Raw genomic sequence first — 27,542 nt, 5'->3', positions numbered from 1 at the left:
TAATAAAAATTTCATTTAAATAAAAACCCACATAAAACAATTCATTCAAATAGATTTTCTTTTATTATGAGACTGAGATCTTAGTCTCTATAAATCATAGTTTGCTCATCTAAGAGTAAGGGAGTTAGACTAGATGTTTTCTAAAGTTCTTTCCAAATCTATGAGCCTTGCACCATAGGTCTTTCAGTTAGTATTAATGATAGAACAAGGAAGATTTCATGGTGGCACTTGAGCTATGATGTCTTGAGGGAGGGAAGAATTTTGGAAGGTATAGGTGAGGACGGAGTGCATTCCAAGAATAAGGGAAAGCCTACAAAAATGCATGGAAGATGTCAATGAAGGAGGAAAGAGCATATGAAATTCAGATGATAGAGTTTGGATGGAACGTAAAATGAAATGTAAAATGTATGGAAGAGAGTGAATATGAAATAAGGTTGGGAAGATAGATCAGAACCATATTGGAAAGGGCCTTAAATGCTAGACTAAGATGATTGTATTTTGTCCCACTGGAAAAAATACCAAGCTACTGAAGGTTTTAGAACAGGGTAATGTCATTGTCAGACCCATGAATTACTAAAATTATTTTGGCAGCTATATGAAGTGTAGATTAGAAAAGGAAGAGAGAAGAAGCAGGTAAACAGATTAGGAGCCTATTCCCATAGTCTATGAAAGAAGTGATGAGAAACTAAATTATTATAATGATGGTCTTTGAGTGAAGAAAAAGGGATAGATTTGTGAGACTTCATGGTGGTAGAATTGGTAGAACTCTGTAACTGATTACATATGAGAAATAAGGGAGAGAAGAGTCAAAGATGATTCCAGTGTTATAGTATGTACCTGGGATATTAGAAGATTATATAGATCAACAGAAATATGGAAATCGGGAGGAAAGACCAGGTTTTGAGAGGAATACTTTATATGGGATACTTAAATTAAATTAATTTAATTTCAGTGATTTCTCATATGTTTAATTCTTTAAAAACTAGTGATCCATGGAACACTGGTTTTTTTAAATTAGAATAATGAAAAAAATCATTTGACACTGAAACCATGTTAAACATAATTTCATTTGGAGCATATTTATAGTAAGAGTATTACTAGATTTTAAGTCAAGAAAAATGTAACTGATATCCATATCTGCTACCTCTATGACCTAAAGCAAGTCACTCACTACACTTTTCCAAGTTTTAATTTTCTTATCCATAACAATGAGGGGATGGACTAGATAATAGTCAGTTTTCTAAATCTATGATCCTACAATCCTAATCTTTCTCTAAAGAATCAGTAGGCACTTAAGGATCTTGAAGTTCCTCAGAATTATCATTCTGAACATCAATAATCATTTCGTGGTATTGTTAGTGGTTAAAAAAAGTATAGGAGATTGAGTTGAAGCTATACTAACCCAATAACATACCCTAAAAATTGATATTTTAATAAATCTCAGGTAAACAGAGGCTTACTGAGCTTTTTATATTTTGTCATAAAAGTAGGATACAGTAAAATATCTGCTTATCTGAATATTTTGATTTGTTGTATTCTAGATGGAGAGGAATTTGTGTTTTTTTTAAAAAGATGCCTACTTTCTTTTATGTAAAAATAGAAAGCAGTGATGTGGGTATAGCTGTAAGAATGAAAGACAAAGATTGCCAGTGCCACCATACTTTCCTAATCTTTAAATTAAGCTCTAAGATAATCTTCATCAATGCTGGGGGGGAGTGGGCACTGAAGCATAAACAAAGTATTTCAAAAGACAGATGATTTTTTGCTGGCTGACTGGATGCAAGTGTAGGTTTGATTCACAAAAGAGCCAAAATAATCATCTGCTTAAGGTTATTTCAGAGATGCGCTTTGTCCCTTCTTTTTGGAAAAGGGGTAATAAATCAGCTGAAAATGGCATTTTGTGGAGCAGAAATCACAGTAGGTAACACTAAAAACTTGTAGCTTGGAAAAGAAATCATCTGAGCAGCTGACTTCAATAGAACAGCAGATAGAATTTATCAGCAGAAATGTAAGAAGCAGCAAGTGGCAGCTTTGGAAACAAAGAAATATTCTAGGTGGGCTATAGCCTGAGGAATATGAATTGATCAGGTTGCACACATTCTCTATCCCAGTTGGGCTCTGGCTATATGTATTCTCTTCACAAGTTCCCTCTTCTCTCTCTGATCTTGGCTATGCACATTTCCCCTATAAGCAGTGGTAATGAGAATATTTATATTGTGCCTAATGGAGAGTGTGTGTGTGAGGTGGCAAAATAATTTTCCTTTCTATTTCTGTTCTTGTTCTGTTTTAGTTCTATGCCTTTTGCTTTGAAGAAATATACACTTTAATTTAGTTTAGTTTGGAAAAAGAGAAACACCAGATGAGGGTTTTTGAACTGTACTTTTGAAAATGTATTGAATCAAGAATCAGTCAGTTAATAAACATTTATTAAGCATCTACTACGTGCCAGGCACTGAGCTAAGTGCTGAGAATACAACAAAAAGGAAAAAGGAAAAAAAGACCCTACCTGCAAGGAAATTACAGTCTAATGGGGGAGTACAAAAAGAAGCTAAAGCACAGCATGGGGTGGGAGGGGAGAAGAAAGATGATGAAGTTCAAAAGTGTCCAGCCAGGTGGGAAATAGATGGGTGGCCCAGGTGCTACACTTAAATGGATGTCCTGGGAGGAGTGATCTAATTCTACCCTCTCTGATCAGAGGGTAGGGTTCCAGAGGCAAGGTGTACTGGTAGGATGTTAGTTCCAGAACTTAAATGGTCTTGCAAGATGATGAAGTTCCTGGAGCATGACGGTGAAGTCTAGAGGAGTGGATCCAGGTAAGGAATGAAAAGATAACTGGCCTAGGTACCCTTCTTAAATGGAATTTCTGGGAGGAGCTCATCACTTTTTAAGGGTTCATGCAGGGACTGTACTACAGTGGCTTGTCTCACATCAACTGCAAGTATCTCTTCCTTATCTGATCTAATAGCACCTTGTATTACTCTAAAGCATTTACTATAGTCTCATTTTTATTATTTTGTTATATTGTAAGATTGATGAGAACAGATACTATGTTTTAGGTATCTGCATATCTCTGATGCCTGGTATAGATCTTGCAAAATAGTAGATACATATAAAATGTCTGTTAAATGAAGGAATGAAAAAGGTGGAATTTTAAAATGTTTACTCTTAAAAGAGGCTCCATCACACTTCAGTAATATCTTGTTTAGCAATGCTTTCACTCGTATCTTACTAAGGCCATTGTATAAACCCACTGACCACATTCAAATATTACTTTCAAAACACTTAGTGTAGAAATGTAGAAAATGTAAAAAATTAATTTTTAAAAACTTCTATGTCCATATCTATCTATAACTATTTATATCTATATCATAATATATTTAGTGCTCACTTCAATTAACTTTTTAAAATAAGACTATATTTAGGAATTCCCAGTAGTAGGAAGAAAACCCAAATTAAAAATTCCAGAGTGGATACAGGTACCCATAGTCTGAGTGAAGCTGCACAATATTGTAATTATTGACTTAGATCCGTTTTGTTTTATTTTTGCTTTTTACTTTAAAATGTTTATACTTATGAAATATATATTACTTTTTATAAATGTTATGAATTTTAAGTATAAATATATTTAGAATATATTTTTTGTTTTCATAGTTCAAATTTTCCCCTAGCTTCCCTCATGCAACAAAGGATTCTTTTTGCAAAAAAGAAAAGTAAAAAAAAAATAGAAACACCAATCAGTATATTGAAAAAGAAATCTGACAATATATGAAGCGTTCTATATTCAATCTACACCCTGCCACTCATCTTCCCTGCAAAGTGGAAGTATCTTTTCATATTTTCTCTTTGGCATCAAGCCTGTAGAAAGTTTGCAACATTTATTTTTCATTGTTTTTTGGTAGTGGTTCTTTCTGTTTTCATCACTGTAATCATGTGTCTTGTTTTCTTGATGCTGTTTATTTCAGCTTTTCATCCGTTCATGTGAATCTTTTCCTGTTTCCCTGTGTTTATCATGCTTGTTCTTTTTTACAGTACAGTAGCATCCCGTTACATTTATGTACTGCAATTTGTGGCTATTCCCCAACATTTACTTTCCATTTTCTTACTACCACAAAAAGTTTTGCTATAAATATTTTGGCCACGTATTGTGACCATCTTGAAGCATATGCCTAACAGTGGAATATCTGGGTCAAAAGGTATAGACATTTTAGCCACTTTATTTGTTTACATGATTCCAAATTACTTTCAAAAATTATCATATGGATTCACAGCTCCATCAACAATATATTAGTGTGCCTATTTTTTCATAACCCCTCTAACATTGACTTTTCACCTTTTGTCATCTTTGCCCATGTTCTAGGTACAGGGTGAAATCTCAGGTTTGTTGTTTTTGTTATTTTAAACTAATTTTATTTATGCCTTTTGTTTTTAACAGTAATTTCTGAATATGCCTCTGTGAGCCTCCTTTGTAACAAAAATTTAAAAAGAAAGAAAAGTAGTTCAAGAAAGTCAATCAATATAATGACTGTATCTGACAGTATATGCAATTTTCTGTTGTTAATGACAGGAGGGAAGTACATTTTCTCAATTATTATCTGGAGCCAATTATGGCCATTATAATTATATGGGATTCATTTTCATTTTTTTCTTTTCACTTATATTTTTGTAATCATTGTATGTATTGTTTTCCTGATTCAGTTTATATCATTATCCATCAGTCCTTATGAATCTTCTCAGAGTTTTCATTGATGGATTTAAAATTTTTTTGTTTATTTTATTCTGAACTTAAGAAATAAAGCAAGTGTTTCTATAACACAGCAGTATAGAAAAATGTTTTAAATCACCTTCATTTTTGAATATTTCTTTTCACCCTTCCCTACCAAGTAAGTTACCCCCTCTGTCAAAGATTTTTTTAAGTAGTTCAGTAAAAAACTTCAATATATCAATTGTGTTTGTCAGTGTATGTAATAATCTATACCCATAGTCTCCTACCTCTGCAAAGAAGAAAGGGAAGTGCATTTTTCTCAACTTCTCTCTAGGATCAAGTTTCATCCATAACATTTTCTAAAATGTCAGGGTTGTTTTGATTTGCTTTTTTCTATTAGTAATCTGGAACATTACATATGATTTTTAATGCTTTATAATTCTTTTGACAACTTTCTATTCGCATACTTTGACCATGTATTTATTGGGGAATGGATTTGGGTTTTACACTTCTGTCCATTGTCTACATATCTTGGACAGCAAATTCTTATCTAAAAAAGGTGATACAAAGATTTCCTCCCCATTCAACCACTTCCCTTCTTAGGTACATTTTTAATGCAAGAGCTTAACATAGGAGTTTGTACAGAAATTTTTCAATTTCACATAATCAAAATTAGCTATTTTATCTGGTGTGGGAAAACTTTTATTAATTGCATTATTTGAACTTAGTTCTGTATGGCTGAAATCAGACTTGTCGCTTAGAGATCAGATAAGTTTAATGCTTAATTGAGGGGCTAGATTATGCTGACCAGAAACCCAGTTAGATCCAAAGACTGATGCAAAGGAATGTGAGGAGTTTTTTCCCATTATGCATCTCAAGCAACACATCTTATCTAGAAACTGTTTTCTGTGCTGGCCAATCAGATACTGTTTCCTTGTTCCTTTGTTTGAATCCTACATAATGTGTAAGCTACAGACACTGGGGGAAGAGGCGGGCCATCTCTTTTTTAGTTCTCTCGCTAAAAGATGTCTTAAATTTGTTTCTAAATTACTTTAGTTCTGGGTTTTATTCTCAGCTAACACTAGTTAAGAATATATTTCCTACCCAAAGCTGTGAAAGGTATATGATCTGCTTTTCTTCTAATTTTTTAAATGGTATGATCTTTAATATTCAGGTTGTGTGTCCATTTTGAATTCATTGTGGAATATAATGTAAGGTATTAGTTTAAGCCTAATTCTTTCAGATTGTTTACTAGATTTCCTAGTAATTCTTGTCAAAGGGAGTTCTTTCCTAAGTAATTTATATTTTCAGATTTATTGAATCATAAGTTTAAGATCTGATTTTTTAAAATAACTTCCAAGTGTCTGAAAAGCTAGCTATAAAAATGCTATGCATATCCTTTGGAGATCCAGCTTCAAACAGAACAATTTTCCTGAAATTACACACACACACACATACCTGTGTGTGTGTGCATATATGTATATATACACATACATATGTGTATGTGTGTGCATAAATATACATGTGTATATTTAAAGTAGATAATTCTGTTTTTTGGAAGTTCTGGACAGGGAAGGTCCTGGTCTGAATTCCACTTCGTAGTAACTCAGAACTTTGGAAATGCTTAAAATAGACTTTCTTTGGTCAACCACAAAACCTTTGTCACTATAATTGTGTTGCTTACACTCAAATAAAAGGTACATATGTGCAAAAGGTTTTCCTTACAAATGCGTTTCTTTGCTCTTCCTTGGAAGTCTTTCAGAATTTTCTCAGCCAAAAGAATGAAACTATTCAATGTCTCTAAAACTCTATTATCTATTAGCTATGTCTACAAAATGGGGAAATAAACCAAAAGAAATATATGTATATATGTATATATGTATGTATGTGATGTGTATGTATGTATGCATGCATGCACATATTATTATCCCTTCCACATAGTGACTTTCCCCATTGAGGTTTCACTATATCGAGGGTCAGCATAAGAAATTAAATGGGAATTTTTGGGGAGTTTTGCAGAAGCCACAGATGACACATCTTAAGGCCAAGTGATGACACAGAGCCTATGATCAAATACTTAATCCAAATTTTGCAACGAGGTACTGTAAACACCCCATGAAAGAAAAAGAAAAAATTCAGACTTCACTGCTATGTACGGAAAGCCAAAAAGTTTTGCACAGATTTTCCAGATCATGGGGGTGCTGTACCCCTAAACCCTGTGATGTGAAAGGGATAACTGTGTTTACGTGTGTGTGTGTGTGTGTGTGAGACAGAGAGAGAGAGAGAGAGAGAGAGAGAGAGAGAGAGAGAGAGAGAGGATAGGCAGAATTTGAGTTGAGGCCATCTCTTCATCATTCTGACAATTTCTCATTAACCTCTTGGTTTGAAATAATTTATAAAATTATTTTGGGATTAGTGAATATAAGAAATTGTTGTGTTAAGAGTCAGTGAAATCTGAGGAGTGATTTTCTACAAAGTGATTTATAACATTTTAGTTATAAACAAGTGGAATAGTCATTTTATTTCATTTGTTTAGTGAGTTACATTTGTTTCATCCATGCACATCCCCCAAAATGACTGTAAAAATAAGCATCATTTTAACTAAATGTTGATGTTTAAACCATTCTTCTTAATTTTTGGTAGGTAAAAAATAGAAATAATCTGCTCAGGGTTTTTGAACAATTTGTCCTCAGTAGAATAAATGTAGAAAAAATTTGTCATTCTTAAGAAGCAATGTCGGAGGTGTAGCAGAGTTCTAAGAGAGAGGACGAACATCCTCCACCAGTTTGAGTTTTCAGAATTTCAGACCAGACATTTTTTGTATCACAAGTCACTTTCTCTCTCTGAACCTCAATTTTCTCAAATATAAAATGAGGGGGTTAGATAAGATGACATCTAACTCCTTTCTAGCTATGATATATTATAAAATGCTTAATACATAATATTTGAAGAGGAATGTTGAAACTGTAGCATTTTTACTTATTAGAAGACTCCTGAATTTCCTAGTAAAATGAGTCACTTCCCCCTGTGATTTCTTACCTTAAGCTTTCTCCGTGCATTGAATTCTTGGAGTTTCTTTTGGGCAGTGTCCATATGTATAAAATTAGCTGCCTTCCCTGTGACCCAAGGGTGCTGCAGAGCTTGGAAGGTGGTCAGACGCTTCTTAGGATCCAAAACAATCAGTTTCCTCACCTATAGCAACAGAGCATGATGGGCTCCTTAGTGGGGATATTAATTTCAAAATAAACATGAGGAGGGACAGAACCCTATTTACAAAAACTCTATGATGACAAAATGGGCACTGGCATGCCACCTGGCCTGCGAATACCAAAAGCCTGCCTATTACTTCCAGCTATACCTCTAAGAGAGTCCAAAAAAAAGGATAGTGTGGTAAAATGAAAAGAGCTAGGTTTGAATCATGGGTTGGCCACTACTACCTATGTGACCTGGGATAAGTCACTTCACCACTAAAAGTTCTTCATCTGTAAAATAAAAAGGTGTGCCCTCAAGTATCTGGATAAAAAGAGAGAAAAACAAAAACTAAGCACCTAGAAGTCATAAAAGACAAATGACCCTTTGTGGCAACAGTTGTAGGGTCAAGGAAGGCAAGCATGGATACCATCTATAAGCACTCTTGTTCGTTTCCCATCTAGGGATCAAAGAAATAGGTCCTGGTTTTATCATCACTGAAATTATATTACTGTAGACTAAATTATATCATGATGTTATGTTATATGGTGCAATGTGATGTGTGCTGTGGTATAGTTATGTTATTATGTTATTATATCATTTCATGTCTTATGTTATGTCATTTCATGTCCCATTATATTCCTTCAAGTCAAAGATTATACCTATGGAGTTCTCTTCTATGCCTAAGTAACCATATGTAATGAGAAATATTTTTAATATATTTTTAAAATAATGAACATACTAATAGTTCAGAAGAAATATAGCTGTGGGCAAGTCACTTCACTATTCCAGGTCTCAGTTTCATTTGTGAAATGAGAGGTTTAGAGGAGTTTAAGGACTCTCCTACTTCTAAATCTCTGGTCTCTGACTTATGTGCTACTTACAGGAAAAATCCACTGAAAATAAAAGAAATATTGTTAATTAATGGCCTAGGGTTAGTTTTAATTACAGGGATGTCCTTCACCCCTGGGGCTTTGGCATTATTTAGCAGGAATGAACAGTCACTAAAATGTAGTTAATTTGGATGAATTTCAAATTCCTATGGGCAGTAGTGATCCTTGCTCATTACAGAAGCAGTTTTGGGCCATGAAAAAAAGCACCTCACTAGAAGTCCTGGGTTCTAGCTCTGTGATTTCCAGAAGATCACAACTGAATAATCTATAAAGTAACTTCCCACTCTACCATTCTACATATAGTTCTACTAGAAGATTTGATTATGCTTATATGTGTTGTTTCTTTCAGAACTGGCTCACAGGGAAACTTTTAATATCATGCTAATATCTCTGTTTCATTTGGAACAGTTGAACCACCTTTCCAGCTGTGAGCTTAGGTATTTATTTAATGAATTCACATGCATTTTCATATTAACCTAAGTAAAATATAATCAATAAAAATTACACAATCCATTGTAAATAGGATGGAGCCTTTTTTCTGAGGTTGGTATAATGTATGACCAATAGAATTAGTAATCTTTCATATTTCACTATTCTTTAACTTTATAAAAACTCATTCTTAGACTATAATAATAGCATCCTTATTGTCCTCTTCACCTCCAGGTTCTCCCCTCTCCAGTCTCTCCTCTGTGTAATTGCCAAACTGAAATCCATGAAGCATAAGTCTGATTAGGGTCACTACTCTACTTAAGAAGTTCTAAAGGCTCCCTCTTGCATTTTATATAAAATGTAAACTTGGGCTTTTAATGCTTTCCCCAATCTGGTTCTAGACTACAGCTTTATTGTTTATTATATATTGTTCTCCTTCATGCACTCCACGTTCTAGCTATAGTGGTCTACATGCTGTTTCTCACTTGTGGTGATCTATCTCCTTATTTCTGTGCTCATTCCCAGAATACTCTATCTCCTCACTTCAACCTCTTAGAATGCCTAGCTTCCTTTAGGCTCAGAAGAAATGCTACTTCTTTCAAAAGGCCTGCCGTAATTCTTCTAGGTGCTCATCTCTCCCACCCCTATACTATACTTACCCTGGAAATTATTTTGTATATATTTTATATTTACTTACCTATGTTCAAGTTGTTTACCTTCAGTATAATGTAAACTCCTTAAGGGCAGTGACCATTTCATTTTTGTGTTTGGATCCCCTGTGCCTGGCACAGGGTGATCATTTAATAAATGCTTGCTTGAATGGATGAAGTAATCATATTTCCACAAACATTACTTGTATGACTTAAAGTATAGCTGAAGAGGAGGAGCTAATGGCTCACTGTCTAAAGTATAAAGTCCTTCATAAGGTCCTCTAGTAGGATTATCCTCATTTTCATAGTAAGAAACAGGCCCTGAACATTTCAGTGGCTTGCCAGGGCTCATAGAGCTAGTAAGTAGCAGAAACAGAATCTAAATGAATTCTAGCCAAAACTTTAGCTCCAATTGAATGTGTTCACAGCAGCATCTTTCTCTTAGTATGTAGAGTGGAGAACTGAGTACCTTAAAGATGTACCAATAAGGAATTTATGATAATTTGGATGAGGCTTTTTATTATCTAAGATGAAAAGGTTTTTTTAGAGCAAATTAGCAGTCCTCAGAGAATAATGCAGTTACTGAAAAGGAACCTTAAGGACTCTGAAGCACTTTATAGAAAAGTTCATTTGAATACATATTATCATGTGTTAACTAAATACAATTCCTTGTCCATTGATTAAAGGACTTTTGTTAGCACTGAGTTACTACTGAATGTCCTGAAGTAATAAAACTGAATTGCAACTTTCTATAATCTATACTTGTCACTTATTTAGATCGCTGTTCCTTCATTTTCAGAATTATTTACATTTTAAAATAATAGATGTTGGAAGAAACTTTGAGAAGCACCTTGTACCCTACTTTACAGATGGAGAAATGAAAACGCGAAGATGCTGGGGGTGGAGGAAGGGGTGGGAATTTGCTCAAAATAACATAATTATTGGCTGGGCCTGAATGAGAAAAACAGATCTCCTGCAGTTCATTGCTCTTTCTACTGTTGTCATCCTGAATTCCTGCAGTCAAATGACAAATGAATAAGAACATTACTAACTCACACTAAAATTGCTTAACTGAAGAAAAAAATGCATGGAATACACAGGAACACAAACTTAAGCCATGACTGACAAATAATATGTTATTTTCCTCTTTAATTTGATTTTTAACAAGGGATTTTTTTTGATCCACCTTACCAGATCCTTAGCATTCAAAGAGACATCATCCCACCAGGGGGAGACAAAGCGATAATGACAGTTGAGAATTCTTTTAAACATGTACTGATCTCCCCTTTCATCATAGAATGGTTCAAATCCACAAAGTCTGAAGAAGAAAGAGATAATGAACAGCTTTATTAAATAGTTAAGCATATTTTGCTCCTGAAGAAATCATCCTTCTCTGTTAACGGTGTTTTCCTCATGGTAAGCAAACTCCTGATGGGCGAAATGTCATTTTGTTAAACTTTTCTGTGACTTTACAACAGAAATTAACTTTGATGTTCTTATGAAATAAGAGTAGGAATTCAAGCACACTGATTTCTATAACAGGTATCCTCATTCTCCTCAGGAAATGAGAAAAAGGGAGAGAGAATTCGGTATATTTCCTGATGTTAATAAAATGAGCTTAGTGCATGCATACTCTGTAAGCAAGATGTAAGAAAATGAAGATGCTTTTGAGAAGCAATTTGAGCAATGGGAAATTGAAACTTTTTCCAACATTTTCATTCATACCAATCTCCAAATTTTAGAGATGCTAATGGATTAAAATATCACCGTCCACACAAAGTTACACTCCATTTCAAAAATCACTGAAAGAATAGAGATCTAGAAAAATTAAAAATGGCATGGACGGTGATTGAAAGGAAACTGTCCAAAACAACAAGTGCCAAGATTTATGTGACTTTTCCAAAATCATGTAGGTTATGTTTTGGGAGGCTGAAATTTTTTTTGCTAACTAAAGCAGTTGCACTTTACTGCTAATATGGGCTCCTGAAAACGGAAACCAAAGCCTTCAGAAAACTAACAGGTTGAGACTCATGAAACAGTAGGGAAAAAAATCATCAGCAATGCTTAAGTCCATAACTAATAAAAATTGGAATTAGGTAGCTAAAGAATTCTCATTTTGCTTAATTCTTTCCCAGAAGACTGTAGCATGTCATCTACATTCTTATAATAAGAACTAACTTTTTTGGTAGAAATTTAAGGCTTACAATATATTTTATAATTCACTGTTGTTTGATGCTCATAATAATGCTGTGAAGCAACATAGTTCTTATCTCCATTTTACATATGTGAAAATGAAGCCCCAAAGACATGGAGACATACATGGCCAGGATCACAGTGTCAAAGATGAAATTTGAACCAAAGTCCTTCTTAACTCTAATCTAGCATTCTTTTTACTATATCACACTGGTCGGGGCGACTACATACTGTGGAGGGAGAAAAAAAGAAGATCTGTCCACTGGAAGAATGAGAACACAGAGTAGATGTGTTCTCTTATACTTCTAAAAGTATTCTGAAGCATAGCCTGCGATGGAAAGAAATGGCCTGTGGGTATTGAGGATGGGATGGAGGGGAGTCATCCGCAGAATGGCTGAGGACATTCTGTCAGACATTCCCTTTGCACTCTTGTTAGAGGAGCCTGCATGCACTAAGCTCACTGCTGCTTACCTGGTATTCTAAATGTAGACTTGGGCAGGAGCAATGGAAAAGGAAGGAAGGGACAGAGAATTCCCTTTATTCAAGACCAAGCAACAAATTTACATTCTATAGTTAATGATAGAAACATCCAGTACATAACTGCATATTCAAAAGGAAAGGACTTTGAAGGATGATGATAATGTCATCTCAATTCAAAATTTCTTAAATTTTACTAGATTTGCTTTGCCAAGCAGCATAAATAAAAATGTATTTAGTCTTCATCAGCCAGCCTTTACTGGATGAATTCTCTTCATGGCTAGTGTGAAGAATAGTGCTTCTCTGAGTACTGTTGGTAAAATAGGAGTTGTTATCCACTGGCAGAATGATCACTGAATGAATTCATTAAGGTGTTATGCTTTGATATTGACACAAGCATGAATCTTTCAAGATGATTAATTGATTCAATCTACATTGCTTCCTAGCTACTAAAATACAAAAGGGGAAATAACAAATAGAGGAGGTATACTGCTTGAATGCCTCTTCCCTATCTACAGCTGTATCAAGCTTTTAGTGTTAGTTGAGACAGAGATAAAATATAAAATTGGTGGGGGGACACAGAAGCAAGAAAGCAACCAGATGCTACAGGCAATCAGAAAATTATAACATTGGAAGGAATCAGATGTAGAGCAGTAGGATTCCATCATTAAAACACCTAGGAAAAGAAGGAATCCCCACAGACATTTTAAGGTTAAAATATTAACCCTTTCCCTGGTCCCCAGGTGGTAAAAAGCCCAAGGTGCTAATGCTTATGATAGCTGTTGGTTTGTGTGCAGAACTGTTAGATCATTCCAGAGTTGGAGATTGTCCATCTTTAACACATTCATGATTCTGATCAGCATGGCAGGCAAAAAGAAAATTAGCCTGTATTGTCTGCCCTGACTCCCTGGGCTGGGAACAGTCCGGCTCTCACCACCAACCTCCTGTGCTAGAAGGATGTACAGAATAAAGCATTGCTGTAGGAGTAGACAGACTTTTAAAAGGAGGATAGTAGGAAGAATGACTAAAAACAATGAAATAACATGAAAGATGAGGCAGAACATTACATATGTCTTCACTTTTTTAATATATTGATTGTTTAATGTATTGATCATTTCTCTTTCTCTTGTTTCTGAAAAATAGTCTTTGTTATGTGGAAAAAGGGATAGGTAGGGATCCAAGAAGAAATTTAGATAGCTTAAAAACAAAAGAGCATCAATAAGATGAATTTTTTAAAAGAAAATTAATAAATCTATAGAATGATAACATGAACATAACTTCTGTAGGTATTTTTATTCAGGAAAAAGGTAACAAAAATAAGAATAAGCATCTAAAGTGCTAATAATTGGGATGAGTGGAAGAGAAAGTGCTTTCAATGAATGGTCACAATTTAGTATGACTTTAAAATGTCTAAAATGCCACTAAATTTATTCTCACAGAGTATAAAAGGAGAAAAAGGTAATATTCTGTCTTATCAGCCAACATGTATTGAGCTTATTGGAAAGTAGCATAAAATGGTAGAAAGGACATTGTATTGTAGTCAGGAGGATGCAGCTTCAGATTCTGACTTAGACACTAGTTAGGTGACCCTGAATAGGTCATTTAATCTCTCAATTTCCCCATCTTCAAAAGTATCGTGGGCAGTGAAAGGGTTTTGGATTTGGCCTCAAAGGTCCTTTCTAGATCTCAATCTATGATCCTAACATCCTCCTCCTCAGGACATGTTATTCTATTAGAGAGAATCCAGTGCTTTATAAACATTTTTATAAGATAGAAATGATGGAAGCAAAGGAGAGATAGGCAATGTGGTCTAGGAAAATCTGAGGAGAAAAAGAATTCTTGGAGCTTGGGATATTAAGACCTCAATGAGGAAATGGTACTTGAACCAAGCCTAGAAAGAAGAAAAGGATTTTGGCAGATAGAAATAAGGAGAAGGTAAATTGCAGGCATGAGAGAGAGTCTAAAACAATTAATTTAGTAGATATATAAAAGTAAAGCAATATCAGGGTAAAAAACCAATTTGAGTTTAATTTTATCTTCAGTACTAAATGATTACTCCCAAAGTTGAAAAATATTAAATAGGAGGAAAAACCAACAAGAAAAGACAAGAGCAGTGCCTTTACCCATCAGGAAATTACATATTCAAAGACTCTGTCCATATTTTCTTGGTCTGTTATTCAGTGCTGGTTAAATTTGGAGTTATCATTTGGATTTGCAGAAAATCCTCTCCTTGGGCATGCTTAGGGAGTGTCACAAAAGGCTTCTTTATGGGATGGCAGACCCAAATGGATGGAGCCTAGAAAATGTTGTAGCCCAATGAACTTTTGCTTTCTTCACTTACAAGATGTAGGTGATTACTCCCAGGGACCACATATCCACTTCAGGTCCATAGGCACATCCTCTAAGAATTTCAGGTGCTGCAGAGATGATAATACATTATTTCAAACAAGAAATTCATTTGTAATTCACATTTTAGATACAATGAATTAAAAAGAAAATAACATATCTCCCACCATATAAACTGAAATAACTTTGTGCCAAGTTTTCTCCACTTATATAATAACTAAATTGCTAAGCCAAGAGCATAATGACTTAAGTTCCTGAATTAATTTGAGAAGAGGGTAAAAGGAGAGGAAGTGTATTAAGAGTATATAAAAGTAAATACTCTAGACATAGAACAATATAGTGGAATGTAACTTCACCATCTAGTCTGAACTTTTTATTTTACAAATGCAAAAACTGGTCCAGAGTTGGAAAGTGATTTGCCATAGGTGAATTATTGATAAAGCTAGGACTGCCATAATCATTGCTTCTTTTCTACTTATTTTCCACTGTGCCTTTAATCCTAGAAGCTGTGGTACTACTAATATCATGGAACAATATATTAAGAGAGATGGCACTGGACCCAACTAATATTCACTAATTGAGACATCATTGGTAAATAATATTACCTCTGCGATGTTCGGTTTTCTCATCTCTAACATGGGAGTAATACACTATCTACCTGTTAAGGTTGTTATAAGTAAAGTGCTTTGTAAACCTTAGAGAACTATATAAATGTGAGTTATAATTATTATCTCGTTCTCATGTTTTTCAATGGAGTTCAGATAGAAACAGTGCAAGGAAAGGTCATTCTCATGCTATTATTGTTTTATATTTAATGTTCTACAGCACAGGTGGATAAGATCATTGCCTTTTGTTAATTTAAAGCGCTGTGTTATTAGATCACCTGTAGTCTCACTGAGAATGTCATCAGGACAATAGTACTGGACAGGATGATAATACGCCTCACTTTCTTCCTATTTAATTTTTATTCCTTCCACTCAAGCTCTGTATTTTGAAAGCTTTTTATTTCACATAATTTGGAGAGTACAAATGTTCAAAATGGTGACATCTATTGAACACAATGTTGTTAAACATTCATGAATCAATCTTATGTACAAGACACTTTAGCAGTTAATAGTATTGTTGATAGTAAAGCTTTAGAACCAGTACATTGTATTAGTTATCATCTCATTCTTCTCATTTTTATGACATTCAGATAGAGACAGCCTTGAGATAAGTTTATATTCTGTTATTATTCTTTTACAGTTGGGGATTCTATGAATTACTGTTTATTATTTTCACATCTGTGTGGAAATATTTCCAAATTTCAAAGTGTGCTTTGTGAATCAAGGAAGAAACAATATAACGGGAAAACAGCTTTCTGAAAAAAGAAGAAAAATATTTCCTATAACATAGGAGAAGAGACCTTCTGTAAGAGCAGCAAATAACTCAATTTAACAGAATTCTAAAGTGCTAAGATATTATTCTTTCAAGGTATGTATACAGAGCCCAGGAAATTAATCAACTCTAAATTAGTCATGTAAATCTTACTTTTACATATTTAATATCATGATTAAAAAGTTTGTGAGAGAATTCAGTGTTGACACAATTCACTTTGACAATTTGCTCTTAAAACCGGCAACTCCTTATAACAAAACATCCAGTTATTGCCCTAAAACCTGGCAAAGAGATAAAACTCCAAAGCAAATTCTGGTGCATGCGGTAAAGGGAAGAATTCTATACATAAATGCAGAGTAGAAAAGCTAGATACATTTCCAAGTCTTTCTGAATTATGTCTTTACATCATGGTTTCCTTAACTGCTTGAAGAATTATGAATTCCAAAAACTTTACACATATTCTTACTGAAATCTAAGTGCAAAACTGTATTCCAAAGCCAAATATCACATACATTATTTTTGATCTCTTCAAAACAACATAGACCTTGGCTATATTATACTATATATTATATATAATATTATATTATTGTCTACTTAGCCTACATTCCAGTAATGATAACAATATTAAGTAATAAAAATAGCAATAGCGACCACAAAAATAAGAATAAATTAATAACAATGCATTTCAATAATAATAGCAAAAATAATAATCTCTAAGATGCCTGAAAGAAAAAGCTTTATAGAGATCTAGCAAAAGAAATCAAAGTAATGTTAAAATAGGATCATGATCTTTGTTCTGTTTGCAACTGGAGTTGTATTACAACAAAAACCCCATTATTTTCTCTCTTATCGACCTATTGTAATAATCCATAGAACACTAAGTAATAATAGCAGTATAATTATTTATCTCTAGACTGTTTCTGCCTGAACTCTATCATTCAAGATGAGAAGAATGAATTTGCAATGAAAGTAAGCATTATAACAACAACAACAACAATTTTCAAAAAGGCGAGAATGAATTTTTTTTCTATCAACAGTAGAATCACAAGGTTTACCTCAGTTTCATGCTCATGGCTCATTCACGTATTTCAAATATATAAAATAGGCGCAAGTATGGTGAGTATGCAAGAGTATTTGTCACCATAGAAAACTGTTTTCTATTGAAAGCAAATGACCAGTACAATACTGTCAAAAGCAATTGATATAAAATGTGGCATTTTTCAAGTGATAGTTTAAACCTATTATGGTTCTGTCTAGCCCAGGGGTGGAAATCTGTGGCCTTGAGGCCACATGTGACCCTCTAGGTCCTCAAGTGTCACTCTTTGAATGAATCCAAATTTCTCAGAACAATTTGGATTCCATCAAAGAGCAGAACTTGAGGATCTAGAGGACCACATGTGTCCTTGAGGCTGCAGGTTCCCCAACCCTAGGCTAGTCTAATTCTCTATTACCTCCCCATAATAGAAATAAGTATGGTTTCTAAATTCAAGAGGGAATTGAAACAAAACATCTTATTAATCATTGGTTCTACGTGGAAGGCATCAAGCTATTTAGCGCCACCTAAAAATACCATGAACAGATCCTTCATCTTGTAGAATCTTTCTCCAAGGATATAAAAATATTATTTGGACTCAATAAATGTGAAATCTCAATGTAGATCAAGGAAAGATGGAGACTGAAGGCATCCAGTTTGAAAACAAAAGTCAAACTGAACAAATGGACAAAGCTAACACAAGAGTTAGATAAAGATGACACTTGGTCTCCTTCATGCAAGACACATTGAGTATAAAGCTATGAAGGAGAAAGCTATGGCTAGAAATATTAAAAGACTTACTGTCACCCTTAAATCAAAGTTCAATGGGAAGAAGATATTTAAAACAGTTAACACCTATGCAATACCATCCTCAATATATACTTTCAGAACTGTAAAGTGAACCATAACCTGTTTGGAAAGCATCCTAACAAAAACCTGTGCAATAGTGTAGTAGCAATTAGATTTGAAGATCTTTCCCACCCATTAATAGGCCATGTGACCTGCTTACATCACAGGAAGCCTAAGTTACATGTGGTGGGAGGAGCTTCTGACAGGAAAAGGCAGTTATGTCACAGGAAATGCTGAGAGAGAGAGAGAGAGAGAGAGAGAGAGAGAGAGAGAGAGAGAGAGAGAGAAGTTATGGCTGCTAATGGCCACACTTGTGATTGTTAGAACTGAACAAGCTGACTTAGCTGTACTGTGAGTTTGTTTTGGGGGATGACCCCCAGCATGGGGTTGGAGAGGTTTTGGGATGGTGAGGGTCCAGGCTGTGATATCATGGTTTAAGTTCCTTGCTGTTATGATAAAGTGGGCTGACTGGCTGTGGGAGCTGAACATTTGGTTATGGGATGTGATATTTCTGGTGTCTGAATAAATGTTATACTTCTTTTACCTTCTTTATGGAGAGTCTCTCATGCTTTGCGATACAGAGCTACATAGGCATATTCACAATTGTCGTTGATGTGTTTATTGCCTTACTGTTACAAATAGTAACAAAAAACAGGACTTCCTTGCCAGAGAGGTGGAAGAAGATAGGCATTCTGACAGTCTGTGATCAAGAAGTAAAAAACCTACAGAAATACTTTTGGAATAAACAGACATCATTTCACTAAGCTACAATAAATGACAATTTCAGGAGCATCCTATTGGATTTGTTGAATATAACTGAAGAAAGTCTAACTCTAGATGGAGCCTGTCAAATGACTAAGGGTCTGAGGGGAGAATCAAAAGGTCCTCCATAAGTAACATCCTTGAGGACTTAGCCAACAATATGTTCACAAAGAAGCATGACTGTCAGAACCATTTTGGAAATTGAGGGGTTTAGGGGTAGCAAACAGGAAGATTATCCTGAAGAAGCCCACATTTAGTGATCAGTATAGATTAGGTGTAGCAACTGTGCAACACCACTTCAGGCTGCAAATATTTAGCACCTGCTGAATATTGAGTAAGACATGATTTGTTTTTTCATGGACTGACAAATGACCATTCTATAAAAATCTCCATTCTATAAAATATCATTGAAAGCTCAACCTTCCAGGCTCAACTGTTACCCACAATTGCTTGGATATAACGCTGATGCATAAACATTTACTAAGATTTTAAATAAATGTAACTATATCAAATATTTATAATATCTATGTTACATTGAATGAAAAACTTTCAAGATACAAAAACTTAGCAGAAGAAATTAAAATCATGCGGCAATAATGTCTTTCTACATAAATGTGTACATATGACATTTCATATCCTCCCTATTGTTCTGTTATTGGAGTTGTACCAAGAATTCTTTCAGTAAGCCTACAGAAAATGTTTATATCCTTTTATTTAAATACAAAAAGAAGTCATTGACTAATGAAGTAGTCCCCAGAACATTAAACATAAAAGAATAGCAAAACAGTGATTTGTCCCAAGGACTCTTTCTATCTGAATGCCATCAAATAAGATGGAAATGATTTTCGTCACTAATACTTCATATATGCTACATACCCCATGTAACATTTTCACACACATTAGCTTTATTAGATCTTCAGAATAGTCCTCAGAACAAGATGATCCGTTGTTATTGTCTCTATTTTATAGTAAAGCAACTGAAACACAGACAGGTTAGGTGACTTACTCAAGTTCACGTAGTCAGACCCCAAGGCAGCATTTCAACTCATTCAATTTCATAAGGTCACTATTCAATCCCTTCATTATGTTGTCTGATCCTTCTTTCCTACTCCAGGGTCTCAGGAATAACTATTAAGCTGGAATACTCCTTATACTAGAGCATAAACTATGGAACAGAACCCCAAGATTTGAGTTTACATGGAATAGGTTCTGAGAAGAAGGATATACCCCCAAATCAGATTTATTTGATTCATTTCACACCCCCTTCCCCACTCGTTTCTTCTGGGAACTTTAGAATAAATCTTGTCTAATTTTTCCCCGGTGTGAGTAAAAGGGGTCCCAGTTTTTGTGCAAGAGTAATAGTAGTGGTGTGGTCACTATTCCAACAATATAACACAATATGTGGGGTAGCTGGGATGTCGCCTTCTCAATGTTGATGGGGTGCTTGGGTGCTTGTGCTTGGACCCTAATTCTAACATTTCTCTTTAACCTCTGCTTGGGTGCCTGTGCCTGGACCCCAATTCCCAAACTACATCCAGTTCCAAAATAACATCTCTCCTTAGCCTCAAAATACTGCCTCAGGCAGTTCCTCTGCAGTTAAAGGGCAGCATACCTTAGCAAAACACTTACCTCTCCTCCTGATACTGCGGCCAGCTGCACCTATAGAACTTATTGAACTCCCTGTGTACATGATTATTGGCTGTGCACTGGGCCATAATGATATTTACTACTTATAGACCTTACTGATATATATCCTAGACATAGTCAAATGTATACTCCCTCACATTCATCTTGTCTAACAAGACATTTGATGGAAGCCACCTGGATATTTCCAGTCAGCCCTGACTGTTAGTTGACTTAATGACATTTTACAGTCAAAACCACACCTCCTCCTAGACCTCCCCCCCCCCAACTTGGGCTATTTCCCAGTGAACTCTGGGTAAGATACCTGCGCAGTAGATACAAAAAGTACATGTTCCTTTAAGAATTGACCACCCCTTAACTACTCCCTAATCCCATCCCAAAACACCTAGTTGACAGGTTTTACCCTAAAATATCGTATAAAAACTTTTCCTGCACCCCTGTAAGGTTGCAGGTTCCCTAAGAACTCTTGCCTGCTGTAAAGCCTAATAAATCTTTGCCACCTTGACTTAAAGAATGTTTGAGATTGTGAATTCATTCCAGACAGCCAGACTCTCTCCAGTACTCGGGTCCTTGAGGGGCACTCCCCCTCAATGACCTCATCTGGGAACTCCAGTCTTGGGGTTCCTGGACCTCAGTTCCCCCAACCCTCAACTATGTCACCCCTCACATTGAGTCTGTAGACACCAACTCACTCTCTGGGTTAACTTGGTCATTGCAACCTGTTCTCCTACTGGTAGGACTAGGTTCCCAGAGCTAGAGTACTACCACAATTACAATCAAATTCTCTCAGGTAACTGTTGAAGGAAAATATACCTCACCCTCTACTCAGCACTTTAGCTCTTGAACCCCCACTGATGTTCCTATTTACGAAATTAGCCATTCACACTGTAACATACCATACTAGGACACAGTGGATACCTGAAAATCAATGTACCAAGTGCTACATTTACACAAACCAGTCATTCACAATAATGACATTTTTATATCTTAAATATACTTTAGTAATGAAGCAAAATAAATAATGATAATGCAATAGCTATTTACATAATGAAGCAAGTGCAGAAATAATCAAATACATCACAATCCATATATAAACCTGGGTCATACTCTTCTATCAATCCAGTCAGTACCTGATGGAGATGAGGGAATGGGAGAGGGAGCAGGCACACCTTACCAGAACCAGGAAGAGGAGTACTCTTAGAAGAAAAACACATGTGCTGGGGAGGGGTTGGGGGGGTTGTCCCCATAGTATAGAGTTTACAACTCTGTACTCCAGGCATTGGTCTTGAAAGTCCAGGACAATGTGATCTGAACTTGGAATCAGGAAAACTTGAGTTTAAAGTCTACCTCAGACGCTTAGCAGTTATATGACCTTGGATAAGTCATTTAATCTTCCTATGCTTCAATTTCCTCTTAAATAAAATGAGGGGCTGAATTTGATAGTCTCTAAGATTGCTTCCAGTTCTAAGTTTATAATCCTATGATCTGTACCCCATGAAACTGCTTCTTTGCTATCTATAGTTTGTCCATTGCTTTTCACTGCTCTCCAGTTGGGCAAATCCTCTTCTACTATTTTCTTGAACATGACATTTACAACTGTTTCAACTTACAACTTACCTTTTAAATGGCAGTTTAGAAAGTATTACCTCTTAAAGTGAACAGCAGTTCCTTTTATGCTGAGGAACTCACCACCGCTTGTGATCTCTGGGCTATATAGGCCACACCAACCAATTATTCACTCATTAAGATGCAGTGTGGTCAATCAGAATTATCTCACACCAGTTAGCTCAGGTTGACTCTGAACAAAGCAGATCAACTTAGCCAGCTCTTCTTATATAGCAAAAGGAGCTGCAAGTCATTGTTTGGGCCTGGATTGGCTCAGAATAAATGTAAATGGCAATTGTTTCTGTTTTGGCCAGAAACCCTGAGGGTCTTCCCCTCCCAGATTGATTTTTCTTTTTTTACTAAGAGACCAGTCTCTGCCTCATTTCTTATTAAGCCTTAATCATTGAATGGGCATTGCCTCAGTCAAAAGGAAACCTGTTAAAGACTTTAGCTTGAAAAGGAAAGGCTAAGGTCTCCCACTGCATCTTGGGCCATCTCCAGTCGTTCTGATCTATATCTGGCCACTGGACCCAGATGGCTCTGGAGAAGAAAGTGAGGCTGGTGACTTTATACAGCCCTCCCTCACTTATATCCACTTCAGTTGCAGGTCATGGCATCATCTCCTTCAAGAATGAAGAACAAACAATAACAACAACAACAGCTTCAAGCTGTCTTACACCTGTCAGCTTTTCCTTCTCAAACAAGAGGGGACAGAAAAGGGCAACACGCATCTGTGAGAAGCTTCTCCAATCTAAACTTCATTCAGCCAGTCAAGAATCACATAGCTGAAGTTATCTACTCTTTTTTTTGTTGTTGTTCCCTTCAAACACTGCCTGGTCTGCTATTCTTTGGTTTTTCAATCTGATCCTCTTATATATCTACTTTAACTCCTATATTCCTATATTTTTCTTTCTTTCTTTTTTTAAAAAGGATTTATTTAACCTGGTAAAAATTACAGGGCACAAAGAATTCCCACTCAAGCCCATAAAAACTCAGACTGTCTCCCTTCGCCCCACCTTCCTAAGACTTACAGAACTACCTAAGTTTACTTATCTACAAAGTTGAATTCCTCACCTCTTAAAGGGGAAGTATTTGAGATTAGAGAGTTCACCCTGAACACAGAATGAATATAAATGGCAATTGTTCGCGTTTCGGCCAGTCTATGTAATGCAAACAGTCTATACAATTCATGGTATCAGTGAATCAATGAAGGTCTCAATCTCTCCATATTGTGCAAAGCTGTGACAGAATTATAAATTTTGAGCTATAAATGATCATCTGGTTTAACTCCCTTATTAGGTAAGTCTCCAAATTCCTTGCTTCGAATTGATTCCAGTTCCCACTTTGTTCAGTAACTCCTATTCTCCATCCATTTACTTTGCCACTGAAGTTTGATCCAGAAACTCCTCAAAACTCTTCTCCTGCCACCACTCATTATCACTGACACCAGGCAGATATGAGGATTAATGACCATTAGACTTCTCTGATAACCAAGTGTTTTTCTCTTTTGATTGTTAAAGTCAAAAGGAGGACAAGATGATCATCTGGTTCAACTGCTACCTAGAAAAGCATGTGCTCTACAACAGTCCCATCTGAATGGCAGCAAACATTTTCCTTTAGAGTTGGGTAATGAGGAATATAGGAATTTTCAAGTGATTTGTGGTCCAGTAGTATCATTGAAGTTATGGTTTTACCAGGGCTTTAGTGTCTTGGTATGCAGAGTATTTCTGGGACACTGCAGGACTTTTGGACTGCTTTTAGTGTCCTTCTTGGTTTTCCCGAGTCTTAATTTCTCATAAAGGGAAAGAAAGCTTATCAAAAAAAGACCTGCAGTTATCAATATTTATCTCTTCTCTGTCATTTGAGGCATATCTGGTGAGGAAAGGGCTATACAGGAGATCTTCTGAGATGAAGTAGTTGACCTTCTTCTAGGCATCGATGGAGAAGGAGGAGGAAGAGGAGGAAAAGGAGGTAAGGATCTCCTCACAGTTGATTCATGACAGTCTCTGCTGCTGTTGAGGGTGAAAAACCTGGGGATCCAGGAATCCCAAAACTAAAGTTCCCAGGGCAAGGTTGCCTGGAATGAATTCATGGACCCAAGCAATCTTTAAGTCAAGTTGGCAAAAGGTTATTGTTATGCTTTACAGTGGGCAAGAGTTCTTAGGGAACCTGCAATCTTAAAGGGGACACAATTATATCTTATATAGGGCATTTTTGGGGGAAACATATATCAAGTGTCTTGGGGTGGGATTAGGGAGTGGTTAAGGCATGGTTAAGGAGTGGTTAGTTCTTAAAGGAACATGCACTTTTAATATCTACTGCGCAGGTGTATTACCCAGAGTTCACTGGGAAATAGCCCAAGGGGGGTGCTAGAAGGAGGTGTGGTTTTGACCATGAAATGTCACTAAGTCAACTAATAGTCAGGGCTGACTGGGAATATACAGGCTGCTTCCATCAAATGTCTTGTTAGGCAAGATTAATGTAAAGGAGTATACATTTGACTATGTCTAGGATGCATATCATTAAGGTCAGTAGTCAGTAAATATTGTTATATCCCATGCACAGCCAATTAGCAAGACACAGGGAGTCAGCCTATACATAGGCACAGCTGTCTACTGTGAAAGGAGTAGAGATAAGTATTCTGCTAGGGCATGCTGCCCTTGAACTAGAGAGAAACTAGAGAGACAGTATTTTGAGGCTAGGAAGAGATGTAATTTTAGAACCGGATGTGGTTTTGGAATTGGGGTCCAGGCACAGGCACCCAAGCAGAGGCTGTTAGAATTAGAGTCCAAGCATAAGCACTCAAGCACCCCATCACTGCCTCCTATAGTACACCATGGTAAATATCTTTTCATAATCACCAATAAGCTTCTTCTCTGATATATCTGAATCATGATTCTTTTAAGAGGGAATGGCTGCAAAAAAGGCCTTTCAGATGAAGTTCAGTATACTTTTCTTCTCAGTGGTCTTGGACTGAGAAAGCTGTAGCCACTGGGGTGGCCTGCAGAGGAAGAGCTCTGAGATCAAGAAGATTCTCTTCTGCTCAGCTTTGGGCAGCCTGAAACATGTGGGCTGGGCCCCAAAGCTGACCATTGGCTACCTATGCTTGCCTCTCATCTTTTGGCAAGCAACAGAAAGCTGTGGGAGGATGACCTTACATTGTCCACTGAAGCAGAAAGTATCCTTATAGCTTTAAATGGTTTAAATCAGATCCCGGCTCTCAGGGACTCACCTTACTATCTGAAGTTTATATGATTTATCACTTTTTAAAATTGCCATCCTTAACCAGTAACGATTATATGCAAATTAGACCAGGCACCACAATGCCCTGAAGCTCTAAAGTCTTCAAGGTGAGCGGCCAACTCATTTTGTGACCTTGAACTACTTCTTTTGCTCATATCTTTCTGGGTTTTAATAAATGAAAGTTTTCTCTTTCCCTTTAAACCACCAAACTGTTAATACATAAGGCTTCACACTTCTTTGTTCACAAAGTAATTTGAGTTTTTATATTTCCATCAAGGTTCATTCCCCCCCCCCGAAAAAAATTGTTCAAATCAAACTAAAAGTTATTTCTTCATACACATATTTTAATAGTTTTTATTAAAATGAAATTATTTTCTTACTTTTATCAAGCAACAAAATGTTCACCTAGGACAGTGAAAATATCTTACATTCTTTGAGGCCATATCTTTTTTATGTAAAAATACTGTTTCTGTCCTTGTTACTTTTAAACCATTTCCTATGAACAGAACAGTATCTTAAGGAGATATTACATTACAAAATGCAATTCTTTCATGTAGTTTTCCTTTCCACGGCTGCCATCTTTCAGGCTAAAAGATTCAGCCACTGCTTCTTTATAGCTACATCCAGGAACTCAGGGATAAAGAGTTCTTGCTACCCTATCACTGTTCCTAGAAACTACAATCTCTTGGATTGAGAAACTCTGCAACCCTCTTTTCAGGGATTCCAGAATAGGTGAACCAGCACCTGTTATTTCAAAGCTTTGCTTTACTCATTTTCCTCCTGCCCCCCAAACTCCAGGGACCAAAGTTTCATCTTATTTCCTCACTAACAGGCCCTACAGTTGTGTCTTTTATAGGCCCAACACAAATGGGAATCTTAGATCTACAATAGACTAAGCTATCATTCCCAGTGCTATCATTTAATTGCTTATCTTCAAATATAATTGTACCTAGGTCCAGGAAATGTCCTCATATAGGTGTTAATGAAAACATTCACACTGTCCTCAGATAGATGTAATCAACATTTCAAACAACAGCCTCATCCTTCTAACTTCATCAATTGGATCATGCTCTCCTGAGCAACTTCTCTGTAACTCATGTTACATTCATTTTAGAAGGATATATATTTGCTGTTCTGCCAAAATCTAATCTTATAGAACAAAAGTTCTTGGCACCTTTAAATGGCTCAGTATCAAAAATGGATGTAGATTTTTTAAAATTACTTCTGCCTTGTTGTTGCTCACTAAGGATCACTGGACCTTTTGGTCTTTATATTTATTTTATCTCTCCTTATTAGAAAGGAAGCACCTTGAGAACTTTTCTACTAGTGTCCCCAAGTGCTCAGTGCAGTTCTTTGCACACAGTAAACATTTAATGAATGCATTCATTCATTCATTCAAACAAAAGCAGACTTTTTTTTAAAATCTACTATCGCTCACCTCAGCAAGAAGTGGAAGATAGAATGATGACTGCTCTTGTGGCAGACACAGGATTAACCATCACTCTTGGGAAGTTTATATGATCTCAAGTCAAAGTTGGCCAAATTAGGCCCAAGAATGGCCATACTACTTTCAGTAATAATTGTGTGCCTTATATTTTATTGTTGAATTGTTGGTTATTGTATATTATTATATGTTTCTCATTTTTGATAGATTTTCTGTTTGTACTGAGTTATGGATTTCCACTAATAGTTCATGTACTTAATTCTCCCGACTCTCCATAAATCTCTCTCTCTTTCTCTCTGTCTCTCTCTTTCTCACAAACACACACATACACACACATTGTATTCATCTCATAGGCTGTAGTTCACCAGTGGTTTCTAGTTGAAAAGAGGTAAAAAGAGTACTGGCCTTTAACTGATTTGAGGTATTGTAGCCCCACCAACAGATACTTGGTAGAAAGATGGAGAAAGTCAGTGGTAGGCTGAAAAAACCCTAGAAGCCTGTTAACATACTTGAAGAGAGGATCAAACCCTGTAAAATACTTTGTGCTTCTGTAAGATGAAACATATGTACAAAATATTAATATATATATGCACTACATAATTTTATATACACATATACATATAGACATACACATATAATTAAACTATATGTATGTAGTATACTATACAAATATGGTCTTGATATCAAATCCATGGAGAAAAAAATC

General features: G+C 35.9%; 1 protein-coding gene across 1 annotated transcript in view; it reads right to left on the bottom strand.

Annotated features, from left to right (window-relative positions):
- Positions 1-27,542, bottom strand: part of CAMK4 (calcium/calmodulin dependent protein kinase IV) — a 223,968-nt gene that overhangs the window by 14,988 nt on the left and 181,438 nt on the right. The window contains exons 8-10 of the mRNA XM_036742347.1: positions 14,875-14,950; positions 11,055-11,181; positions 7,742-7,894 (exon numbers count right to left, since the gene is read on the bottom strand). Of these exons, the coding sequence (XP_036598242.1) occupies positions 7,742-7,894; positions 11,055-11,181; positions 14,875-14,950 (356 nt within the window). The remainder of the gene's footprint in view (positions 1-7,741; positions 7,895-11,054; positions 11,182-14,874; positions 14,951-27,542) is intronic.

This window comes from Trichosurus vulpecula, chromosome 1 (assembly GCF_011100635.1).
Source record: "Trichosurus vulpecula isolate mTriVul1 chromosome 1, mTriVul1.pri, whole genome shotgun sequence".
NCBI lineage: Eukaryota > Metazoa > Chordata > Mammalia > Diprotodontia > Phalangeridae > Trichosurus > Trichosurus vulpecula.
Note: the sequence above shows the minus strand (reverse complement) of the source record. Positions and strands in the feature narration are given on the sequence as shown.